This window comes from Schistocerca cancellata, chromosome 5, assembly GCF_023864275.1.
Source record: "Schistocerca cancellata isolate TAMUIC-IGC-003103 chromosome 5, iqSchCanc2.1, whole genome shotgun sequence".
NCBI classification, from domain to species: Eukaryota; Metazoa; Arthropoda; class Insecta; order Orthoptera; family Acrididae; genus Schistocerca; species Schistocerca cancellata.
In genome coordinates this window covers 756748010-756772734 of record NC_064630.1, presented here as the reverse complement: position 1 = coordinate 756772734, position 24725 = coordinate 756748010, and the positions used below count along the sequence as shown (strand labels likewise).

At 40.9% G+C, this 24725-nt stretch overlaps 1 protein-coding gene across 3 annotated transcripts in view; it reads left to right on the top strand.

Annotated features, from left to right (window-relative positions):
- The window catches only part of LOC126188125 (RNA-binding protein Raly-like), a 441123-nt gene that overhangs the window by 402881 nt on the left and 13517 nt on the right, over nucleotides 1-24725 (top strand). For 2 of the 3 annotated variants that reach the window (XM_049929600.1, XM_049929599.1), the window contains exons 8-9: nucleotides 5101-5243; nucleotides 23659-23832. In XM_049929600.1, coding sequence (XP_049785557.1) covers nucleotides 5101-5243; nucleotides 23659-23832 — 317 coding nt within the window. The remainder of the gene's footprint in view (nucleotides 1-5100; nucleotides 5244-23658; nucleotides 23833-24725) is intronic. The other variant, XM_049929601.1, reaches the window with a different exon arrangement.

The window sequence follows — 24725 nt, the reverse complement described above, 5'->3', positions numbered from 1 at the left end:
TAATATCTAACGACATCACGGTGTTCGCTGTTTTTCTCTGCGTCTAACAGTCTTCCCGCAGAGCGTCGCAGAATTTACTCAAAAATGGCCCTGAGCACTATGGGACTTAACATCGGAGGTCATCAGTCCCCTAGAACTTAGAGCTACTGAAACCTAACCAACCTAAGGACATCACACACATCCATGCCCGAGGCACGATTCGAACCTGCGACAGTAGCGGTCGCGCGGTTCCAGACTGAGAAACCTAGAACCGCTCGGCCACACCGGCCGGCAGACAGAATTTACTACCTGATGTTTTCTGTACAGTTGTAAACGCGCCACTAAGGGCACTACGCACTACGCCTACGCACTATCAGTATAGACTGACCGTTCTGCCTCCATTTATCGAACTTCATCACCTGACCTGCTGCCCAGCGGAAAATTAACATTGATGGTTTTGAAACGTCCCCTTTGAACAATTATACACGACTGTGCTTAAACTGACACACAATATTTTTTAGCGCAACGCAATCTGACTTTCAAAAATCCCTACAAAAGAATGACCCTGACTAGCATTAACCTATACCTTTCACAAATCACTTACCTCACAAAAATCTCCGTTACTCGAACTACTGCAATACGGCGAGCGCCGCTACTGCCAGCTAAATAAAAGATTCAAACTACTGACGGCACTAACTACTGATAGGCATAGTTAGCAAATGAAAGATTTTAATAGAGAACAAACAAATAGTCATCAAAAGTCATAATATATACAGCAGCTCATGACATCCATTTTTACAAATTTCAAAACTCCGCCATCTCTCTCCCCACATCCACCGCTGCTGGCGGCTCACCTCCAACTGCGCAACGCTACGCGCTGTTCACATCCAGCTGCCGCTGCCCAACACTACAATGGCAGACAACAATGCAAACTAGCCACAGACTGCACACAGCACAGCCAGTGATTTTCATACAGAGCGCTACGTAACGTTGCCAATAAGAAAACATAAACAGCCTACTTACAGTTTGTTCTTGCCACATGTACTTGACGGTACTAACAATCCTTATAAAAGCACACTACTCCCAATAGCTGCAATTGTTACTATGGAAATGAGGTAAATACTGATGTAATGTTGTTCAGTTCACTGTCTTCAGCCACCAATATCTGCACTTAATACCCCTACACTCTCTGTTACAATCATCTGGTAGGCTTCGGCACTACAAGTTAAGGACTGGCAGAAAAATTGTTAAATCACTTGCACAATTTCACCTATATGTAATCGCACGAAGTACTTACGTATACTCTAATACACTCGCGGAGGATTATTACGCATGACTTAACCTTGTCCATACATGCATCATTTATTTCTTACCTTCTTCTTCTGTAAACACCAGCAGCAAAATGGCTCAAATCGGGACTAAGCTGTAAGAAATACTGCAGTCTTTTGCCCCAAGTGAAATATTCAAACAGGAAAGAAATCGTTCGGCCAGGAAAACAGATGGGATACCAGCAATGGGATTTTATGCTGACACACGTTTGTAAATACAGTAGTCTTATGTCAACGTGATCTGTGGAAGAGGGTCTTTCGCTTATATGAAAAAAATCATGAACGCAGTGCCTTGTAAATTTTTTAGATAGCGTTATCGTTAGTGTAAATTCACCGGCAGCAGCAGTGAGACCAATTTTTCTTCATTGTAAAAATGTTGTGAAGCGAGTAAGTAAATATTCAAATGTGGCCTCATTTAACTTTCCTATAAAGCAACTGTTAAACGGCACCAGCAAATGAATGCATTGACGTAGTGCGCAATATACTGGATTACAAGCGGTTATAAGCAGTAGATGAAGTGCATCCATAATAAAAAATGTATATTAAGAATTAAGTATGGGAAAGGTTTTCGCTACAACAGTAAAACCTTTGTACAATGTGGACCTAAACCCAAAGCAAAAAAAAGTCTTCATCGAGCTGTTCGTGATATGTGGGTCTACCCTTCCACACTACAGATGAAAAACCTATGAAAGCAGCTACTGGAAGCCACTGATGCATTGTCGAAAGAGGTCTATTCAGTCTCATCTCACTTAAAGGGCACGGCTATTTTTTTCTTGTTGTTCACTTTCAAAGGAGCAGAGACAAAGACAGGCACTACGCAATACTTATCGTGGAAATGCTTTTGAAAGTGACAGGCAAGAGAGGCTCAAAATTGAAATGAAAACGACTTCTTTTTTCATGAAAATGCTCATGTCGTGAAAAGCGATTTGACATTAGATGGATAAACTGGAACAACTTTTTTGCCTAGGGTTTTGCCGCCCTCTGACTAGTGGCCGATATCCGAGAAAGTGTGCAATCGACAACGCTTTCTTCCAATTTTCAATGCCTTATGAAGACTATGAACTGGTCTGAGTGTTTCCATTGTGGAATTCAACGTGTCTTCCAGTCCAGTGGAAATAAAGGGTAACTGCTAATGTGTTTATGTTGTCGCAGCATTGTCTTACTCTCAACTAGACGGAAAATATGAATCGAGGACGCTCATGAAGATTACAAAATTGTCGATCACGTTGTCCGACAAACAGCTTATGACGTTAAATGTTTGTACCTAAGATTGGTTTGATGCAGCCCTCTATGCTACTCTATCCTGTGCAAGCCTGTTCATCTCTGAATAACTGCTACAACCTACATCCTTCTGAATCTAGTTACTGTATTCATCTCTTGGTGTCCTACGATTTGTACCCCCCCCCCCCCCACACACACACACTTCCCACCAGTACTAAATTTGTGATTCTTTGATGTGTCAGAATGTGCCCTATCGACTTATCTCTTCTCCTAGTCAGATAGTGCCACAAATTTCTTTTCTCCCCAGTTACATTCATTACCTCCTCAATACTTACGAGATCTACCCATCTAATCTTTGGCTTCTTCGGTAGCACCACATTTCAAAAGTTTCTACCCATTTTTTGCCAACACTGTGCATTGACCACGTTTCATTTCCTTACATGGCTCCACTACATACAAATACTTTCAGAAAAGACTTCTTCTTCACAAATGCTTTTCTTCTCATTGCCATTCTACACTTTATATCTTCTCTACTTTGAGTATCATTAGTTATTTTGCTGCCCAGATAACCAAAGTCATCTACTACGCTAAGTGTTTAGTTTCCTAATCTAATTCCTTCAGCAACAATTGATTAAATTCGACTGCATTCCATTATCTTTCTTTTGTTTTTGTTGGCGTTCATCTTATATCCTCCTTTCAAGACACTGTCCATTCCGTTCAACTATTCTTCGAAGTCCTTTGCTGCCTCTGACAGAATTACAGTGTCATCGGCAGACCTCGAGGTTTTTATTTCTTCTCTCTAAAATTTAATTCCTACTCCAATTTTTTCCTTGGTTTCCTTTACTGCTCGCTCGGTGTACGGATAGAAAACATCGGGGATGAGTTACATCGCTGTCTCACTCCCTTCTCAGCCACTGCTTCTCTTTGAAGCCCCTCGACTCTTACAACTGCCATATGGTTTCTGTGCAAGGTGTAACATGCTTTCGTTCCCTATATTTTACCTCCTCCACCTTCAGAATTTCAAAGACTATAGGCCAGTCAACACTGTCAAAAGCTGTCTCTAAATCTACAATCGCTATAAACGTTGGTTTGCCTTTCCTTAACCTATCTTCCAAGAGGAGTTGTAGGGTCACTAATTCCTAAGTTTCTCCAGAATCCAAACTGATCGTCCTCGAGACTGGCTTCCACCAGTTATTCCATTCTTCTATAAATAATTCGTGTTAGCGTTTTGCAAGCGTGAATTATTAAACTGATAATTCGGCAATATTCACACCAGTCAGCACCTGCTTTCTTTGGAATTGGAAGTTTTATATTCTTCATGAAGTGTGAGGGTGTTTCACCTGTCTCAAGCATCTTGCCCACCAGATGCAAGAGTTTTGTCATGGCTGGCTTTCCCAAGTCCATCCATATCTCTATCTACCTTATCCCTAGTGAAATTTGCTTCTACGTCCTTACATTTGTCCTCTAGCCATCCTACTTAGCCATTTTGCAGTTCTGTCAATCCAATTTGTTAGATGTTTGTATTCCCTTTCGCCTGCTTCGTTTGCTGCAGTTTAATAATTTCCATTTCATCAATTAAATTCAGTATTTATTGCGTTATCCAAGAGTTTCTAATAATGTCTACTTGATCCTGTGCTGCCTTCCCTATTTCATCTCTGAAAGCTACCCATTCGTCTTCTAATGTATTCTTTCCACTGTTCTAGTCAGTTATTGCCTGATGCTCTCTTGAATTCTCAACAACCCCTAGTTCTTTCAGCCTATACGTATCCCATCTTCTTAATGTCCTACTTTTTGATATTGCTATAGTTGTAATCTGTAGTTCACAGCCAGTAAATTGTGGTAAGAGTCCACCTAGGCCCATAGAAATATCTTACAATTTTAAATCTGTTTTCTATATCTCTGTCTTTCCAATATATGGTCAGTATGAAACCTAGTGTCTCCTGGTCCTTTCTGTGTATACATATCATTGATCTTAAACGAATTGTTAGTAGTGATTAAATTACGCTCTGTGCAAAATTCTACCAGCCGGCTTCCTCTTTCATTCTTTTCCTCCAGTCCATATTCCAAATTTTCCTCGTCTTCTTTTTCCTACTACCGAATTCCAGTCATCCATCACAAATTTCCTCACCCTTAACTATGAGAATAATTTCTTTTATCTCATCATGCAGTTTTTGAACCCTTCCGTCATCTGTGGAGCTAACTGGTATATGAACTACTAATACTGTGGTAGGCGTCGGCTTCATGTCAGACTTGGCTACAATAATGCGTGCGCTATGCTGTTTATAGTAGCGTATCCACATTCGTATTTCTTTATTCGTTGTTAAACCTACTCCTAAGTTACCGCTGTTTGATATTGTATTTATAGCCCTGTATTCACCTGACCAGAAGTACATTCCTCCTGCCACCGAACTTCCCTATCATATATCTAACTGTGACCTATCCATTTCTCTTTCTAAATTTTCTAACCCACCTGCCCGATTAAGGGATCTAACTTTCCACGCTCTGATCCGTAGAACGCCAGTTTCGCTTCTCCTGGTCCCATTTAGGGTAATTGTGTTGTCCTTTGTCTTAGAAGAGGATACGGCGCTGCTGTGCTTCCAGTGCAAGGACTCGTTCCACGACGCGTGGGACCTGATGGTGCACGTGCAGGCGGCCCACATGCTCAACATCTACCAGCTGGGGGTGGCCCGCGCGAACGGCAGCTTCAAGTCGGACGTGAGTACCCTCTGTGTCCCTCCGTCACTAGCGCAAAGTAGCAGGCTACAGTTCACTTATTCACAGCTGCAGTGACTCCGCCACGATCGCGGAAAAGAGGAGTCCTTATCTGAAGCAGGTGTTTCTCTTGCATTTCCTCCCTATTCTCGCTTTTATTTGCGTTTTTTCACTGTCTCGGCAGGGACAGTGAGAGTTGGTATCGATAAAATATACTGATACAAACAATTTAAAAAGCAGACAATGCTCGAAACCATATTTAAAAACTGAAAATTTGAAACATTTCTCAACTTGTTAAGATATGTCTTCATTCGCAAAAAATTTCACAAATTCCCTAAAGAGGTTGTTTCTTTTAAAAAGTGGATACTGTGATAGTGAACGTAAAAAGATGGAGACTTTGTAGGGAGCACAGTGTGCTCATATGCGAGCGATCTGGATGCTTGTAAAACAATAAACTGGTAGCCAAGATCGCAGGAATTCTTTTTATTCCATGATTACCGGTTTCGGTGAAACTAAAGCCGCCATCATCAGATCCCTCTAAATACAGCCCAGGCTCCTCCATCGTAAAGTTACGTCAGTTCCATTGTACTCCCATCTCATCCCCCCCCCCCCCACATCACATTCTTTTTATTCCACGATTACCGGTTTCGGTGAAACTAAAGCCGCCATCATCGGATCTTAGGACACATACAGATACATCAAAATCCGATTATGGTGGCTTTAGTTTCGCCCAAACCGGTAATCATGGAATAAAAACAATTCCTGCGATCTTGGCTACCAGTTTATTGTTTTACAGGATGGAGACTGAACTTCACTGCCGGCCGCGGTGGTCTCGCGGTTCTAGGCGCTCAGTCCGGAACCGCGCGACTGCTACGGTCGCAGGTTCGAATCCTGCCTCGGGCATGGATGTGTGTGACCGTAGTGATAGCGCGGTTCCAGACTGTAGCCACCCCGGCCGGCTGCAGTTGGAAAGAAAGAGAATATTGACTGATTCAGGGTGACAGTTGCGAAGGTTTAGGCGGAGACGGCTGATTTGAAAATGTCAGCATGTTTAATTTCGAACTGCTTGTGGTGGGAATACAAAGGAAATGACCTCACTTTACGGTGGTAGAGGCTCGGCTGTATTTAGGGGGAAAAATAAGATGGCGTACTGAAAATTAATACCTCTCAATCTTTCATGTGAAAACTCTTAAACCTTTTTAAATAAAACAAAAGTTGTAAACATTCTACAGCTTTATTCTCATTGCTTACATTTTAGCAGCCCTCTGCCGCTAGATGACTCCCAGTTGTATCGTCTTACATTGAGTTGTGTACAGTGCTTGAGGAACAGCGTCTTGTAATCGTATTTCGAGTTCGAAGAATTGTACCACACGTGAACCATCCTCGCTCTCGACATGACAATGCCATACTACACACGAGCGGCGGCAACATCGTCAACAATCTGAGGCCTCGGATTCACTGTCATCAATTGTCCTCCATATAGTACCGACTTGGCCCCATCAGGTTTTCATCTGTTTTCAAAACTTAACAGAAATCTTTAGAGAACTCCACTTTGACAGTGATGAAGCGGTGGAAACAGAGTTGAGGTTTAGGCTCCATCAACAATGTCGGTATCAACAAAGTGGTCTTCCCTTTACAGAAAGGTGTTTATCGCCAGGAGGAATATGTAGATTTATTTAACAAGCTTTACGAGGTTTCACATAAAAAGCTTGGAGGCGTTACTTAACAGCACGCCTTCGTTAAAAAATAAAAAAAAAAGTTTCGGTTACATCGGAAACAGTCAGGTTAGTTATAACGATAGATCTCGATGAGATTTATACAAGTGTGCTAACCTGTAATACCGCTGGGAGAGTGTGTGGAGAGTGTATTCGCGTGTAGACAGTTCAGTGTTTTCTCACTGATACGACAGGTTACGAATGTTGGAGTTTGGGTAGTCTAGCTTTCATTTTGTATAACAGAAACACAGGTGTTCAATTTATTCTAGATTGGACAGAAATTAGATGAAATAATACAGGACTCTAGTGGGGGCGGATGAAGCCTGTTGAAATCTATGCGAAGTTCACAGTATCAGAAGATTTTAAGAGAGTGGCTGAATTTTGAGAAATCTGATATGTAGGAGACAGTTGCTTAAATGGTTCAAATCAAGATTTCCTAGTTGTGTATGATAGTGAAATAATGTCGTAATGAACATGCTGTAACATCTCCTGTGAATACCTTTTCGAAGAAAATTAGATGGGGAAATCTTCAAGTTATTTATTTTTCTTTTTTCTCGAAAATATAATGGTACTAAAAACTGTAAATCAACACCTGCTGTTTGATAGAACGAAAGAAACCTATTCGTCAAAACATATCACATTTGTTTCTCCGGCCCTAGATTCCTCAGGAGACGTCTCTTTAATATTCAATATGACTGTCTCACATAATTGTCGTAAGTTAATTAGATAATGTAACCCTCTGACAAGAAGTTCAAATTATGGAGAGCTGTAGTCATGATATAAATCGCAAGAGATCAAAAGAAAAAGTTGAGACAGGAATAAATATAGTCAGATGGTATAAAATATGCTCTTTCCTGTAAAATTTAAAACTGTGTTTGAATTTAGTAGCATATCTGAGAACTATTAAACTCTGTTTCTTTATTAAGTCTGTGACTATATAATATGAATAAATGTTTCAAGCAACTAATCCTCCTCCAATATGATCAATTGTTTCAAAACAGATATATAAGTTGTGATTTAAATAAGCTACTTTCCATTAGTAACACTGTAACACAGTACTTTACCAGCAGATAGAAGAGATTATATTGACTGTTTCCTTTTGTGTGCCAGGTATAGCTAAAACACTATTTTTTATATTCGTGTATGTCAGCAGCATTTTGTTAGTAAAAACATTAAACTATTGTCTGTACCGACAGCACAATATAATTGTAATAACTTTCTTCCAATGAAATGCACACCAAAACAAAATACGAACAAAGAAATAATAAGTGTCAAAATTTCTACCAGTTGGCGAAAAGGTGAACTCAAACCAAATTGGATCATTGGAAGTTACCTTACTTACCAAAATATTAGTAAAATTTTACAAATATTTAAAATTTTAAATGTGCTTAACCTCAATGATAGTATTAGTTGATGCTAAAAAATTTTTGCATCAACTCGATCCCGATTGTTCCGGAACCTGAACAGAAAATTGGAACAGAGATCAACATAAACATCATTTCCGCCCTTTTTATTGCTCATGAAAACCATACATTGCATGTTGTACCGCCATACAGCGAGACCTTCGGAGATGGTGGTCCAGATTGCTGTACACACCGATATCTGTAATACCCAGTAGCACGTTCTCTTGCATTGATGCTCGCCTGTATTCGTCGTTGCATATTATCTACAAGTTCATAAAAGCACTGTTGGTCCAGATTGTCCAACTTCTCAACAGTGATTTGGCGTAGATCCCTTAGAATGTTTGGTGGGTCACGTCGTCCATAAACAGGCCTTTTCAATCAATCCCAGGCATGTTCGATAGGTTTGATGTCAGGAGAACATGCTGGCCACTCTAGTCGAGCGATGTCGTTATCCTGAAGGAAGTCATCCACAAGATGTGCACGATGGGGGCGCGAATGCCTCGCCAATATACAATATGGTGGCGCTGCTGTCAGGGTTCCTCCGAGCCATAATCCATAGGTAACGGTCATCGACGGCAGTAGTAGCCGTTGGGCGGTCTGAGCGAGGCATGTCATCGACAGTTCCTGTCTCTCTGTATCTGCTCCACGTCCGAACAACATCGCTTTGATTTGCTCCGAGACTCCTGGACACTTCCCTTGTTGGGTGCTCTTCCTGGCACAAAGTAGCAATGCGGTCGCGATCGAACGCCGGTATTGACCGTCTGGACATGTCTGAACTACAGACACACGAGCCTTGTACCTCCTTCCTGGCGGAATGACTGGAACTGATCTGCTGTCGGACCCCCTCCGTCTAATAGGCGCTGCTCATGCACGTTTGTTTACATCTTTGGGCGGGTTTAGTGGAATCTCTGAACAGTCAAAGGGACTGTGCCTGTGATATAATATTCACACTCAACGTTTATCTTCAGGTGTTCTCTGAACCGGGTGATGCTAAACTTTTTTTTTGGTGTGTGTACATTATCATACGTCTTATGAATATGCAGGTTGCGATGTTAATGGTCCGGATTAAACATATAACATGTAATAACTTGAGAAGTAATTGAGATATTTATTGACGGTATGTTTCTACGAGTACGATAACTCAAAATGATTTTTTACACAACTTACCCAACTCAATCAGTGCACCATTAGAAAGGCGACAGACATAATATCTGTATTCGTGTTCTCTACAAATGTTTTGCCTTCTGGAAAGCGTAACATTTGCGATAGCTGCATGAATGGGACAGCGCAGATGTGGCAGATCACGGACTGGTGTCCGTCACACTTGATGCTCATAAACCCCCATAGAAAAAAAATCAAGCTGGGTAATGTCTGAGTTTCTAGGAGGGATAGCCATCCACTGACTACGTCTCACAATCCAGTGACCTGGGAACTCACGGTCCAAGAAATTGCTCACAATATTTGCAAAATGACGTCTTGTTGCGAGATCTCGTTGCGAGGAAGTTGTGGCACAGCATACAGCTCCAACATGGCTACGTTCGTTGTTGCACTAACTGTTGGCTCCAAGTGTGGGGGAGGGGGTTCAGTTTCCCATATGCCATAACTTTGTGAATTTACCCTTTCGCAAGTGTGGAATGTGGCCTCTTCCAAGAAACAGACGAAATCGAGAAATGCCTCGTTTTCACCCATTTTTGCCACAAATACTCGCATATCCGCGATTGCCTCAGGTTTGGTTTTTTGACGAAGTTGCAGTTTCTACGCCCGTAAGCGCAACCTTTTATGGACGACGTTGTCAACTGTCGAACAAGGTAACTGACTGTAACTACCTACTTGCTTGTCGGATTGACTTTGTAAGGCCTCCGCTGGAAGGACGTGCGGATAATTTCAGCGGTAGCCTATGGAACTGCGTGGTTGGCGTCGTGGGCCAACGTCGAAAGCAAACTTCCAGTTTCCCTAAGTCGCTTGTCCCATTTCATTATTGTTAAGTGGGAACATAGTCTGTTGGTCGCAACCCATATTCACGCAGAAAACGACGTTCCAGTGTAATCCACTTTATCTTCGCGAGAGGAAGCACATAGAAACTTTCTGCTGTGCAATCCACGCGGCCACTGACACGGTTTTAGGTGAACAAAGGTGAACTAAGCAGTTACGCGCATGCGCGCACGCGGCACCATCTGCCACAAACAACCACAGACAACATTTTTAGTTACCATACCTTTAGAATCAACTCACCAACAAATATTTCAATTACATCTCAATTATTATTCATATTGTTATTCGATTATTCGTATTATTATTCTATTATTCATATTATTATTCATATTACTATTATATTCATATTATTATTTGTTTACCACATACATTTTGTTTTTGGAGAGTGATGGTATTTACTGGGAGGAGAAAAATAATCTTTTACAATAATTTTCTACTGCCGCGAAGTGTGGTGCGCGCCCTGCAACGTGATGGTTGGCGCCACCGGCTGGCATGTCGCGGGTCGCCACTTCAAACACAACCTCCAGTAGTTATTTTTTATTTAGTATTGATAATTTCTGGAGGGTTTATGTTTCTAATGTCTCCTTATCCTGGAATGTTGAATGTCTGTATAAATAGCTTCACACCCAAGATATGAGTTCTGTTCAGGCTGTATGTTGACGTCACCAATAAACGTGCTTTCAGTGGAGGGCAGCTGTTACCGCCACCGGCTGTTGCTCGTTGACGTAACTGCCTAGTTCATAAAATTATACCGTCACCAAGTTTTCAAAGTTTTATTTCTTGACAATGAGTCGGATTCCTGTACATAGTTATAAAAATAGTTGATGATTCCTCCGCCAAGTATCAAAACTAGGTTCATTGAACCCTCTGCCATTCACTTTATTGGGAATAGCAGAGTAATCACGTAGATGTAGATGTACCTACATCATGAACAACCTCATTTGTGAAAAATGGTATATGAGCTGCAAAGTAATGGTGAATGAGCGGTAGTGGCACACTGCTCTTACTGGCAGAACTAACAATAAACTATGCACTATATAAAAATCTGTGTTAATAAGAAGAGCTTTCAATTTCAATATGTTTTTTCTTCATTTTCTCACCCTTTGTGTCATATTAGCAAATCTGGCAATCCTTCACAGTTCCTAAATACATATGGGAACTGGATATATCTCCTAATCTCTTCCCTGTCTCCTTCTCCACCTCCTTCTCTCTCTCTCTCTTCATCTTCTCCTCCACTCTCCCCCTCACCCACCCCATCTGACAGAGCTTTGTTTATTGTTAATTTAAACTAAACCTCGGTTGGGAACTAAATTCGCTCAAAATGAATGGCAAAATTGGTTGGGCTCATGGAGATGAGTGGTATGTAAGAGACTACAGCACTGAGTCTGCGAGAACAGCAGCTTCACTAACAGCATGTGACGTAGGTTCTATCTGCAATCGTGTAGCGTTACAAAGATAGTCGTACATCCAACTTAGCTGCTTTCTGTTAGAGCTGACTGCGAGCGAGAAAACGAAACCGCACATTTTCGCAGCACAACATAGCGTTTTCTTTCTCGCATTCGGTCTTAACAGAAAATTGTACATTATTGTTTTAAAACTGTTAACCTAGGTGTCTCACAAGGTTTATGAGAGTGTAGTGCTAAAATCTGAAATAAATCGGTCAAAGATTTTCTACGTTTTCTCGTAACAATACTTTCCTCTTGTATACTGTATTATAATATATACATATTATATGAACATTTAGAGTGTAGTGCTAAAATCTGAAATAAATAGGTCACAGATTTTCTACGTTTTCTCGTAACAATGCTTTCCTCTTGTATACTGTATTATAATATATACATATTATATGAACATTAAGAACAGCATGTAGAAATTTTGAAGTAAACTGGTGAAGAACTGTTTGAGATTTTTGGTAACAACGGTAGAAAAAGACGTGTCTTTATTTAGTAGTATAGAACCTATATTTTTGTACACTGCATTTTTTTAAAAACGTGAGTAACCTATGTCCATCCGAACGTTTATTACAGTATCGTACAAAAATTAGAAGTAAACTGGTTAAGAGCTTCTCGAATACGTTAAGCAGGTTAATAGCAAACTTTATAGCATAAAGCACATTATAACGAAAAATAAAGATATTGATCTAATTTTCCTTCAAATTAGTAAATTTAATTTCTATTATGTTAGAGAGGTACTGGATGTGGGAATACTTTCGTTGTTATAAGTAGCCGCAAGAGCTGAAATAATTTTTAATAGTTTATTCCTGAAATAAAAACAAAAAAATACGTATTATATAGTGTTTCAAAACGTGTCATTTTCAGGTACTGCTGAAAAAGCATTATTCGATGTTCTTGGAGCTTCATTATCCTCAGATCGTATCTTCACACGTAAGCACTAGTTAAATCGGTCGCTATCGCATCAATTCAAACATTCCCAAAAAGTGGTGATATTAAAAACGGCATGGCAAATAGTTTTCGTCCCTATTGTTCAACCTCAGAGACGCATTGACGGAAGTAAAAGGAACGCCAAGAAATGGGAATAAACTTCAGGCTCCATGGATATTCTGTCTATAGGATTACGGAAGTTGGTGGTCATAAGTGTACATTCTGATCTGTTTAGAACTAATAGACCTGGATGGCAGTACGGTCGTCATGTTAAGCCACGACAACACTTTCCAAACAACTCACAGCACAAAAAGTTAGAGTGATTGATATTTCTCCTTCTAATCATTGAACAAGTTTTGCTGCTACCGAATTCTATACTTTCTTTCACCTGAAGAAATTCCTGGGTTGCCAACATATTCACAACAATGATAATATACTGGAAAATTCCAAAGACAGTTTTCAAACAGCGAACTGCAAATCCAGAATGTGTCGATAAAAGGAAAAATGAGTTAGCGTTCACTATAAAGTGTTATTGTTTTCTTTCTGAAATATATGTCTTTGGAGTTTGTTCAAGGTATGAAATAAAGCTGTATCCTGAGAAAATATACGGTTCATAAATAAAACTTTGTCCAGACTTTATTATTTACAACAGACAATGTCTGAAAAACAAAATACACCTTTCCTGAAAAAGATTGATTCAATCCAGTATGTGCTAGCAGAATAATTTTCTGTTCAATTGAGGTGTAGGGTAAGAATACGGCTACAAATGGAGATTATGAAGTTAATATTGGTTAACTTGAAGGGCCTGATGATTGGGCAAAATGGAAATGGCACATGTCTGTGGTGCTCCGTTCATATGAGCTCGAAGACATTGCTATCGGTATTTGCGAACCTGTTTGCTTGTCCCGGGATCCTGCTACTGAATAGAAGGCATCGTATGTTGAATGGTAAAAGAATAACGCTAAAGCAGCAAGTCTAATAGCAAGTACGCTCAAGCAAACCAGTTCCTGAACTTGTGTTGTGCAAAAATGTTAAAGAAATATGAGACAAACTACGTGCGCGATTTGAACACAGCAGCATGCAACGCTTGAAGATGTTAACTGAAAACTTTTTTCAGATCAGACACGACGAAAGAGAAGATATTAGCACACACGTGGCTAAGCTGCGGAAGTTATTTGTAGATCTGAATGATAAATTAACGAAACATGAGGAGAACACGTTGCCAGAGAGAATATCAAATGGCCGAATTTTACCTGCACTAAGAAAGGAATGTGATAATTTTAAATATCTCTGGGAAATCTAAATATTGAATTAACGGAACATGTAGAGAACACGTTGTCTGAAAGAATATTAAATGGTCGAATTTTATCAACGCTAAGAAAGGAATATGATAATTTTAAATATCTCTGGGAGACAATAGCAGCGGATAATGAGTCTGAACCTATTTATTTAAAAATTTTGTACGACTGAAATGCGTGAACAGAATGCAACGGACGTAACTGCATTTGTCGTTTGTAACACACGGAAGAAGAGCGAGCAAAACAAAAATTTCCGTGCAGTAAATTTAAACAATTAGGTCACTGGAAAGCGGAGTGTTCACTGAACGTCCCTGAGTGTAATAGCACGTGGCAAGAACAGAAGGTGAATGGTAACACTGTATTTACTTCTGCGCCAATGGCTCATCTAACAGAAATTACATTGACGCAAATGAATGGTATTGTGATAGTGGTGCATATCACTCCGAGCATATCACTCCGAGCATATCACTCCGAATAAACAATATTTCGTCTTGTACAGTGAGTTTGATGCTCCTGATGTGGTTTCATTTGGAAAGCAAGGTACTAATATGCGTGCATTTGGTCAAGGAACAGTCTGTATCCAAATAAATCGAAATAATAAATGGTACAATGCTAGAATTAAAAATGTTTTGCACGTGACCGATGCAAGTGCCCAATTGTCCGCAGCCAGAGCAGCTACATGTAACGACTACGACATTATATATGTTTTACAGATGATTTCAATAAATTTCGTCGAATTTTCTTTTTGAAGCACAAAAATGAAGTGTGCCATGTGCTCAAACATTTTTTAAATGAAGCTCAAACCAAAGGTCGTGCTGTTAAACATTTCAGATGCGATGGAGGTAAAGAATTTTGTAACAACGGAGTTAAGGAATCGATCGTAGATAAGAGAACATAATTATTGATTACGCCACCCTGTACTCGTGAACAAAATGGTTTGGCCGAACGTGAAAACATAACAATTGTTGAAGTGGCGCGCTTGATGCTGAATGCAAGCAAACTATCAAGAGGATTGTGGGCAGAAGCTTGCAATACAGCAGCGTTATATTTTAAATCGTACTGGAAGGTCTTCGGTTCCAGACAAATTTCCTTATGAGCTGTGGTACGATCGACCAGTAGGACAATTTGATCACCTCTGAATTTTTGGAACAGGTTTCTATGTCCACATAAACAAAAATTTTGGTTCAAACTTTGATGATAAGGTTGTTTTTAGTCAACGACGAATATGGGTATAGAATCTGGTTTCCTTCCAAAACGAAAGTGATCTCGAGTGGTGATGTAAAATTTCAGCCAGAAATAGTTTGTAATTTACATAGTGATCGTATCAGATTTGACATTCCTTGGTATGCTGCTTCCAGTGGAATTCACGGTGAAGAAAAATTTAACGCACTTGATTCTGGAGGAAGTCAAGTATCAGATGACAATAATAAAGAATTAACAGAATTCCTGAAAGCCGAAACACATTAATTTTTTGACGAAGGTAAGTGGAGAGTAGCCGACGAAGAAAACCAGCCTGGAAAGAAAGTGGCGAGTTCTTGATGATAACAAAAGTTTTTGTTGGGGAACATATGGATCCAAACTGTTTTACTGATGTGTTGCAGTCAGATCAAAGGAAAAATGAATGCAAGCTATTAATGAATAAATAGAGGCACTGAAGAGAAACAATACATGGGTGTTAGTTGGATATCCCACGAATGCAAAACCATTGCAAAATCGCTGGGTTCTGTGTCGAAAAGCAGCAGCTCATGGAGGCACCCGCTTCGAAGCCCGGTTAGCTGCTAAAAGGTGTATTCAGCTAGCAGGAATAGATTATGGAGATGTTTATAATCCTGTTGCACATTATGACACAATTCAAGTTTTGCTACCGGTAGCTGCTTCAAAGAAGATGGTGTTGAAACAAAGTGATGTTGAAAGAAACTGTCTTTTTGATTGGAATACTTCGAGATGAAGTGTACTTGGAGCAACCACAGGGCATCGAAGATAATACACATCGAGTATGTCTCTTGCAAAGGAGTCTCATGGACTCAGGCAAGCACCACGCTGCTGGAACGAACGTTTTACGGGAGCCACAAATAAAGCGGGCATTCGAAACAATGCTGCAGATTGTTGTTTGTTTTATAGTAAATACAGTGGAAATAGACTTTATGTAGCAATTTAGGTTGATAATGGTCTAATTGTTGGCAATGACAAAGAAGAAATTGCAGTTTTTTTGAACACTTTAATACGTGAATTTGGTATAACAAAGGGATCCTTGAAAATTTCCTTGACATTAAAATAAAGCAAAATGAAGGGGGAGCGATTACGATAAGTTAGGAAAAACACACGAAACAGTATTTTCCAATATTTGTTTCGTGTATTTTTCCTGACTTATCATAATCGTTCCATCTTCATTTTGCTTTATCTTTATGCCAAGGAAATTTCGAATGATGGCGTACAACATGATTTCAACTCCCGTTGGATATGAAGAAGATGATGAAAATGAAGCAGTTTCGTCCTCTGTGCGCTATAGTGAGGCAGCTGGATGTATTATGTATCTGTCAATAGTAACTCGTCCAGACATAACTTCTGCAGTGAATAAAGCTGCTCGAGCTATGGATGAACCAACCACTATGGACTGGAATCGAGTGAAACGCATGTTTCGATACATGAAAGATACATTTAACTATGGCATTGTCTATGATAAGGAAGAAAGTCAATGAATTTACAGTGATGCTGACTTCGTTGAGACTTTCAACAACCGGCATTGTGGCAAAGCACACTGGTGGAGTAATATCATGGAAAAGTGAGCTGCAGAAGGTTGTGGCTACACCTTCAACGGAAGCATTAATAATTTCAGCAGGTGAAGGAGCTAAAGAATTAATTTGGTTACATCGTTTATAAAGCGAATTGACTGAAATGCCGGGACAACCTCCAACACTTTATACTGACACCGTCAGCGCATTGAAATTAGTAAAACGCTCCGAATATCATCGTCAATCAAAACATATTGAGGCCCACATTTTTAAGTTCATGGAGGATTTCTGATTGGTGAAATTAGGTTAGAACATATTGACAGAAAGAACCAGTTGGTTGATCTTCTGACAAAACCACTTGAGCGAGTTCGTTTTAATGCTGCGTGCAGTGACTGATGTGCAGAAAGTCAAGCAGTAACTCGTTATTTGTTTGTTTGAATTTTTGTTTGTTTTTCCTTGTGGAGGAAGTGTTCTGATAAAAGGAAAAATATTTTAGCGTTCACTGTAAAGTGTCACTTCTTGATATTTTTTTAAGTACCCTTCTTTTTTATATAATCTCCTTCAAGTTCTTTCAAGTTATGAAGAAGAGCTGTATCCTGAGAAAATGTACCGTTTATAAATAAAACTGTGTTGTTCAGACTTTATAATTTACAACACAGAAAGATATGAAACGGCATAGCTTCGTCATCTTCAGCCCTCTATTATAACTGATTTCAGCTACAAGCCTGTCTCAGCTACTTGGAGGAGGCACTTCACCTATTCACCTTTCCTATGCTTTCATTTGGCTGCAGTACTTAGTTTGGATCTTGATTGAACGAGTGTATTTATACAGCACGTAAGAACTTTACTAATATACTTGTACACGATGGCTGTAGGTATCATACCCTTGAAATAGAATCGATTAATAACAAGATGGCTTTCCTTTTGTTCCTCGAATTCTTCCACTCTTGGTTTCGTCAAACGGCTCCATTCTAGGCGTTTATTGCTTATGCTTCCCATTTGGAGGGTCCATTATTGCGTAGTTTCGTGTGCCTCTTCTGAGCATCTTTGAAACGGACATATTTCCAGTTTTGTATCGACATGTCGCCCTGGACTTCAGAATAGGAGTGGTGCATCACCACTAATTTCGCAGGCACCACTGAGATGAGTCCACATTAAATCAATCTCGAAACACCTTTGTGTTCTTAATTTGGTCTTACCGTTTGCTTTACATGAAGCTGTGAATACATTTCAGGTAGAGCTGGTGAAGTGTTCATATGCGCTTCTGGTACTAAATGCATGATTCACATGAAGACAGGAGATTCGGGAACATTGTGGCCATACAGAGAAATATTCCCGTAGACAGTTAAATTTTGTGGTGTTCCAACGAAAACTTGGCTTGTATGCAAACGGTAACAGAAGTAACACAGCGACTACAGTGTGCAAGCTAATGAATATTCCCACACAACTATGAATTCTCTGTTTACGAGTCTCAGTGTTCACAGTATTGCATAATGTTCTGATTCTGGAAGCTGGCAATTCGATACATTCCTTTCTAATCAGTATGGAAGGAAGTTAAACATCAAACAATTATGTAATAGTCTTCACAATTCTTGCACTAGGAAGTAATTATTGGGACAAATAATTACAAACGAAATATATTTTACACCCTTTCTCTTTTGCTTCCTGCTCCTAGATAGGATTTTTTCTGTGATGACCGAGACACAATCCGTCGCCTTTTCCGTTATTTGGTGCATAAGATAAGCTACGATAATGATAGAAGCTGAAGAAATAAATTAAAATTTGTGCCACAGCCGGCACTTGAACCCAGGTCTCCTTACCATCGAAGCAGCTTAGCTAACACAGGTGCACGGACTACACTAGTCGAACGCCTTCCCTAACACAAACTTCATTTCACGTCTTCAGTCTATTTTCCTCTTCTTACATCGTCACGATTACTGAGGCTCTCCAAAATTGGAATAGGACCCCGTCGTTGGACCTATTGGGAAACCCTCTCTGTACTTTAGGTGCAGGTGATCTAAAGATCTGGCGTAATTAAATTTTCCTTGTGACATTTGAGTTTCATGTTCATCTATGATAATAACAGACGCTGAAGAAAGGAATTAAAATTTATGCCGAGTGTGGGGTTTGAACACAGTTCTCTTTGCCTACTTGGCAGGTACCCATTAAACGGTATAGCTTCGGGACCACTGCACATTCCACCCCAGTCCAGTACCTTCCCTAACACGAACTGCTTAGGTGGTGGTGTAATGTCTACTAGCACAGCTGCCTAGTAAGCACGCAGATCCAGGTTCAAATCGCGATTGTGACACAAATTTCAATTCATTTCTTCACCTTCTGTCAACATCGTAGGTAGAGATAGGACTCAAATGTCACAAGGAAAATTTAATTATATTAGGTCTGTACGATCAGATGTTCATGAAACGACTTCAAACAGCTCGTTACACAAATGGCAAATATCTTCAAGCTAGTGGCACAGCATCTTCCAAGATGTACATTAATAAGAGACAGACTAGCATAGCATGGTTACAAGTCATAAGCTAACAACACACTCCCTCCATTAGCGCGCCAGCTTATACTCACAACCTTGAATCTCACACAAGAATTTTCGTGAAACAGAAGCTTCTTAATTACAACAATTTTGTAATTAGTGCCTTAAATTAGGCCAAAATAAACAATTTCAGGATTAGGGCTTAAGGTTACAAGGATTGGTTATTGAAATTGTATTCAATTTTACATAAAAAGTATTTTAGAATGTGAAAACATTTTTCCCAATAATTTTCGGAACATACGAATTAGTTTGGGAACGGAAAACTGTTGTTGCAGAAGAGGAGGAAAGAAGGTTGTAACTGCGTCAGGTAGAGGTTAATACAACTAAGTTTCACATGCATGGAAATTGTTGTTAATAGGTACTTTGTGGGTATCGTAATTTTGTCATATTTCTTGACATAAAATATTTTTTGTAAACCTGACCAAACTTTTACTGTGAGGTGGCAGATAACTGCATACTGAAAAATATAGTTAAATGTGATGGCTGACCTTTATCATTATGTGTTAAATAGATGTGTTGTATGTTATTATAGCTCAAAAGAAATTCCTTTATTAGCTACAACACTTGTTTAATGAAATAATTACTTACATGGCCTAACACGTATTGAATAATTCATATGTAAAATTGTATTGAGAGCTTTAATAAACAGTGGCGTCGACTGGAAATATAAACGAACTTTGCCTCCCACAAATTACATTTCAGTAGAGAGCAGAAATGATGGCCGGGTGGGTTAGCCACGAGGTCTAAGGCTCCTTGCCACGGTTTTCGGAGCTCCCCCCATCGGAGGTTCGAGTCCTCCCTCGGGCATTGGTGTGTTTGTTGTCCTTAGTGTAAGTTAGTTTAAGTAGTGTGCAAGCTTAGGTAGCGATGACCTCAGCAGTTTGATCCCATAGGAACTCACCATCGCCACCACCACCACCACCAGCACCACCACCACCACCACCACCACCAGACATGATGTGCGCCATAAAATGAGTATAAAGGAAATATTTTGTATGCTGCCTCGAATATGGTAGGCTCGATGATTTGCCCACCCCAGATAGCTTGATGGTGGAATACAGATCTATGTACTTTCCTATTATCTTTCATTTCTCCTTCTTAAATGCAAGATGCTTGTTATTCTACAACTACATCTACATGGATACTCTGCAAATTACATTTAAGTGCCTGACAGAGGGTTCATCGAACCACCTTCACAATCCTCTATTATTACAATCTCGTATAGCGCGCGGAAAGAATGAACACCTATACCTTTCGGTGCGGGCTCTGATTTACTTTATTTTATCGTGGTGATCGTTCCGCCCAATGTAGGTCGGTGTCAACATAATATTTTCCCATTCGGAGGAGAAAGTTGGTGATTGGAATTTCGTGAGAATATTCCGTCTCAACGAAAAACGCCTTTCTTTTAATGATTTCCAGCCCAAATTCTATATCATTTCTGTGACACTCGCCCCCATATTTCGCGATAATACAAAACGTGCTGGCTTGCTTTGAACTTTTTCGATGTACTCCGTCAGTCCTACCTGGTAAGGATCCCACACCGCACAGCAGTATTCTAAAAGAGGACGGACAAGCGTAGTTTAGGTAGTCTCCTTAGTAGGTCTGTTACATTTTTTAAGTGTCTTGCCGATTAAACGCAGCCTTTGGTCAGCCTTCCCCACAACATTTTCTATGTGTTGTTTCCAATTTAAGTTGTTCGTAATTGTAATACCTAGGTATTTAGTTGAATTTATGGCTTTTAGATTGGCCTGATTTATCGTGTAACCGAAGTTTAACGAGTTCGTTATAGCACTCATATGGATGACCTCACAATTTTCGTTGTTTATGGTCAACTGCCACTTTTCGCACCATTCAGATATTTTTTCTAAATCGTTTTGCAGTATGTTTTGATCTTCTGATGACTTTATTAGTCGATAAACAACAGCGTCATCTGCAAACAACCGAAGACGACTGCTCAGATTGTCTCCCAAATGGTTTATATAGATAAGGAACAGCAAAGAGCCTGTAACACTACCTTGGGGAACGCCTGAAATCACTTCTGTTTTACTCGATGACTTTTCGTCAATTACTACGAACTGTGACCTCTCTGACAGGAAATCGCAAATCCTGTCACATATTGAGACTATATCCCATAAGCACGAAATTTCACTACGAGCCGATTGTGAGGTACCGTGTCAAAAACTTTCCGGAAATCCAGAAATACGAAATCGATCTGAAATCCCCTGTCAGTAACACTCAACACTTCATGCCAATAAAGTGCTATTTGTGTTTCACCAGCGCGATGTTTTCTAAACCCAAGTTGACTGTGTGTCAGTAGACCGTATTCTTCCAGGTAATTCATAATGTTCGAACACAATATATGTTCCAGAACCCTGTTGTATATCGACGTTAACGATATGGATGTGTTATTGTACAAATTGTCTCCAAATTATAATACATCAAAGTGATATAATGTGTTACACCCTCTTTCCACCTTCCTAAATTTCCATCTTCTGTTCATAAACCGATAATTTTAAGATTTTCGTTTCTTAATTACTTTTAAGTCTCTAATCTATTGAAAGCTGCAATGTTGTTAATCCCTACTACAAATAAGAAATATCAAACAACTTTCACAATCTGCAGTCGTACAATTTCCTATTGTGAAAATACACTACTGGCCATTAAAATTGCTACACCAAGAAGAAATGCAAATAATTAACGGGTATTCATTGGACAAATATATTATACTAGAACTGACATGTGATAACTTTTTCACGGAATTTTGGTGCATAGATCCTGAGAAATCAGTACTCAGAACAACCACCTCTGGCCGTAATAACGGCCTTGATACGCCTGGGCAATGAGTCAAACAGAACTTGGTTCAAATGGTTCAAATGGCTCTGAGAACTGTGGGACTTAACATCTGAGGTCATCAGTCCTCTAGAACTTAGAACTACTTAGACCTAACTAACCTAAAGACATCACACATATGCATGCCCGAGGCAGGATTCGAACCTGCGACCGTAGCGGTCGCGCGGTTCCAGACTGTAGCGCCTAGAACCGCTCGGCCATTCCTGCCGGCAACAGAACTTGGATGGCGTGTCCAGGTACAACTGCCCATGCAGCTTCAACACGATACCACAGTTCATCAAGATAAGTAACTGGCGTATTGTGACGAGCCAATTGCTCGGCCACCATTGACCAGACGTTTTCAATTGGAGAGAGATCTGGAGAATGTGCTGGCCGGGGCAGCAGTCGAACATTTTATGTATCCAGAAAGGCCCTTAAAGGACTTTCAACATGCGGTCGTGCGTTATCCTGCTGAAATGTAGGGTTTCGCAGGGATCGAATGAAGAGTATGGGCACGGGTCGTAACACTTCTGAAACGTAACGTCCGCTGTTCAAAGTGCCGTCAATGCGAACAAGAGGTGGCTGAGACGTGTAACCAATGGCACCCCCTATCATAACGCCGGGTGATACGCCAGTATGGCGATGGCGAATACACGCTTCGAATGTGCGTTCACCTCGATGTCGCCAAACACAGGTGCGACCATCATGATGCTGTAAACAGAACCTGGATTCATCCAAAAAATGACGTTTTGCCATTCGTGCATCCAGGTTCGTCGTTGAGTACACCATCGCAGGCGCTCCTGTCTGTGATGCAACGTCAAGGGTAACCGCAGCCATGGTCTCCGAGCTGATAGTCCATGCTGCTGCAAAAGTCGTCGAACTGTTCGTGCAGATGGTTGTTGTCTTGCAAACGTCCCCAACTGTTGACGCAGAGATCGAGTCGTGGCTGCACGATCCGCTATAGCCGTGCGGATAAGATGCCTATCATCTCGACTGCTAGTGATACGAGGCCGTTGGGATCCAGCACGGCGGTCCGTATCACCCTCCTGAACCCCCCGATTTCATATTCTGCTAACAGTCATTGGATCTCGACCAACGCGGGCAGGAATGTCGCGATACGAGAAACCGCAATCGCGATAGGCTACAATCCGACTTTTATCAAAGTCGGAAACGTGATGGTACGCATTTCTCCTCCTTACACGAGACACCACAACAACGTTTCACCAGGCAACGCCGGTAGACTGCTGTTTGTGTATGAGAAATCGGTTGGAAACTTTCCTCGTGTCAGCAGGTTGTAGATGTCGCCACCGGCGCCAGCCTTGTGTGAATGCTCTGGAAAGCTAATCATTTGCATATCACAGCATCTTCTTCCTGTCGGTTAAATTTCGCGTCTGTAGCACTTAACCTTCGTGGTGTAGCAATTTTAATGGCTAGTATGTACGATCTGTGTTAGTAGGTAACAAGTCATTTGCAAATGGCAGCAGCAAGTAAACCAATGTTCATTTTGTGCCACACAGGACGTGGAGGAAAGCAACGGAGACTCGGTGCCTGCCGGTGGAGCGCTGAGCCCGGTGCGGACGGAGGAGGTGGTCTCGGACGGCGTCGACTCCTGCGACGCCTGCAGCCCGGCCAGCGCGACCAACGGCGAGGCTGGCCACGCCCAGCAGTGCCCTGCCGGCGTCCTGGCCGCGGTGCGTGTCGCTCGCCTCCCAGCCGGACACTCCCTCTGACTGCCCTCTCTCTTCGCAACACGATTACTATCATTCACGACACCGTCCTCCATTTTCTTATGCAAAATCTAAACGATGAACGTTATCAAAACAGGCTGTACACATTGTGGCAGTCTAGGGCGTCTAGTACACTGCTGAGCTAAAACATTCTGACTACCTGCTTAATGCCAGCCGGTGTGGCCGTGCGGTTTAGACGCTTCAGTCTGGAACCGCGTGACCGCTACGGTCACAGGTTCGAATCCTGCCTCGGGCATGGATGTGTGTGATGTCCTTAGGTTAGTTAGGTTTAATTAGTTCTAAGTTCTAGGCGACTGATGACCTCAGAAGTTAAGGTCGCATAATGCTCAGAACCATTTTTGAACTACCTGCTTAATAGATTGGTTCAAATGGTTCAAAAGGCTCTGAGCACTATGGGACTTAACTGCTGTGGTCATCAGTCCCCTAGAACTTAGAACTACTTAAACCTAACCAACCTAAGGACATCACACACATCCATGCCCGAGGCAGGATTCTAACCTGCGACCGTAGCAGCCCCGCGGTTCCGGACTGCGCGCCTAGAACCACTAGACCACTGCGGCCGCCATTAATAGATTGTTTGTCCGTCTCTGGAACGAAATACATGACGGCTTCTGCATATCAGGGATCCGACAGTTTGTTGTAGGTTTGTGGAGCCATGTACGAGGGTCTTTCAATAAGTAATGCTCCACTTTTTTTAAAGGCATTAGTATACATAGACAAACGTCCTTGTTGGTGCTTTACATTTGATGTTTGTTCCGTGGGCCGGTGAAGTTTTGAAGCGTTCTGGCAGATGGCAACGCCGTAGTGCAGCGTCAAAATGGCGGCTATATACGAGT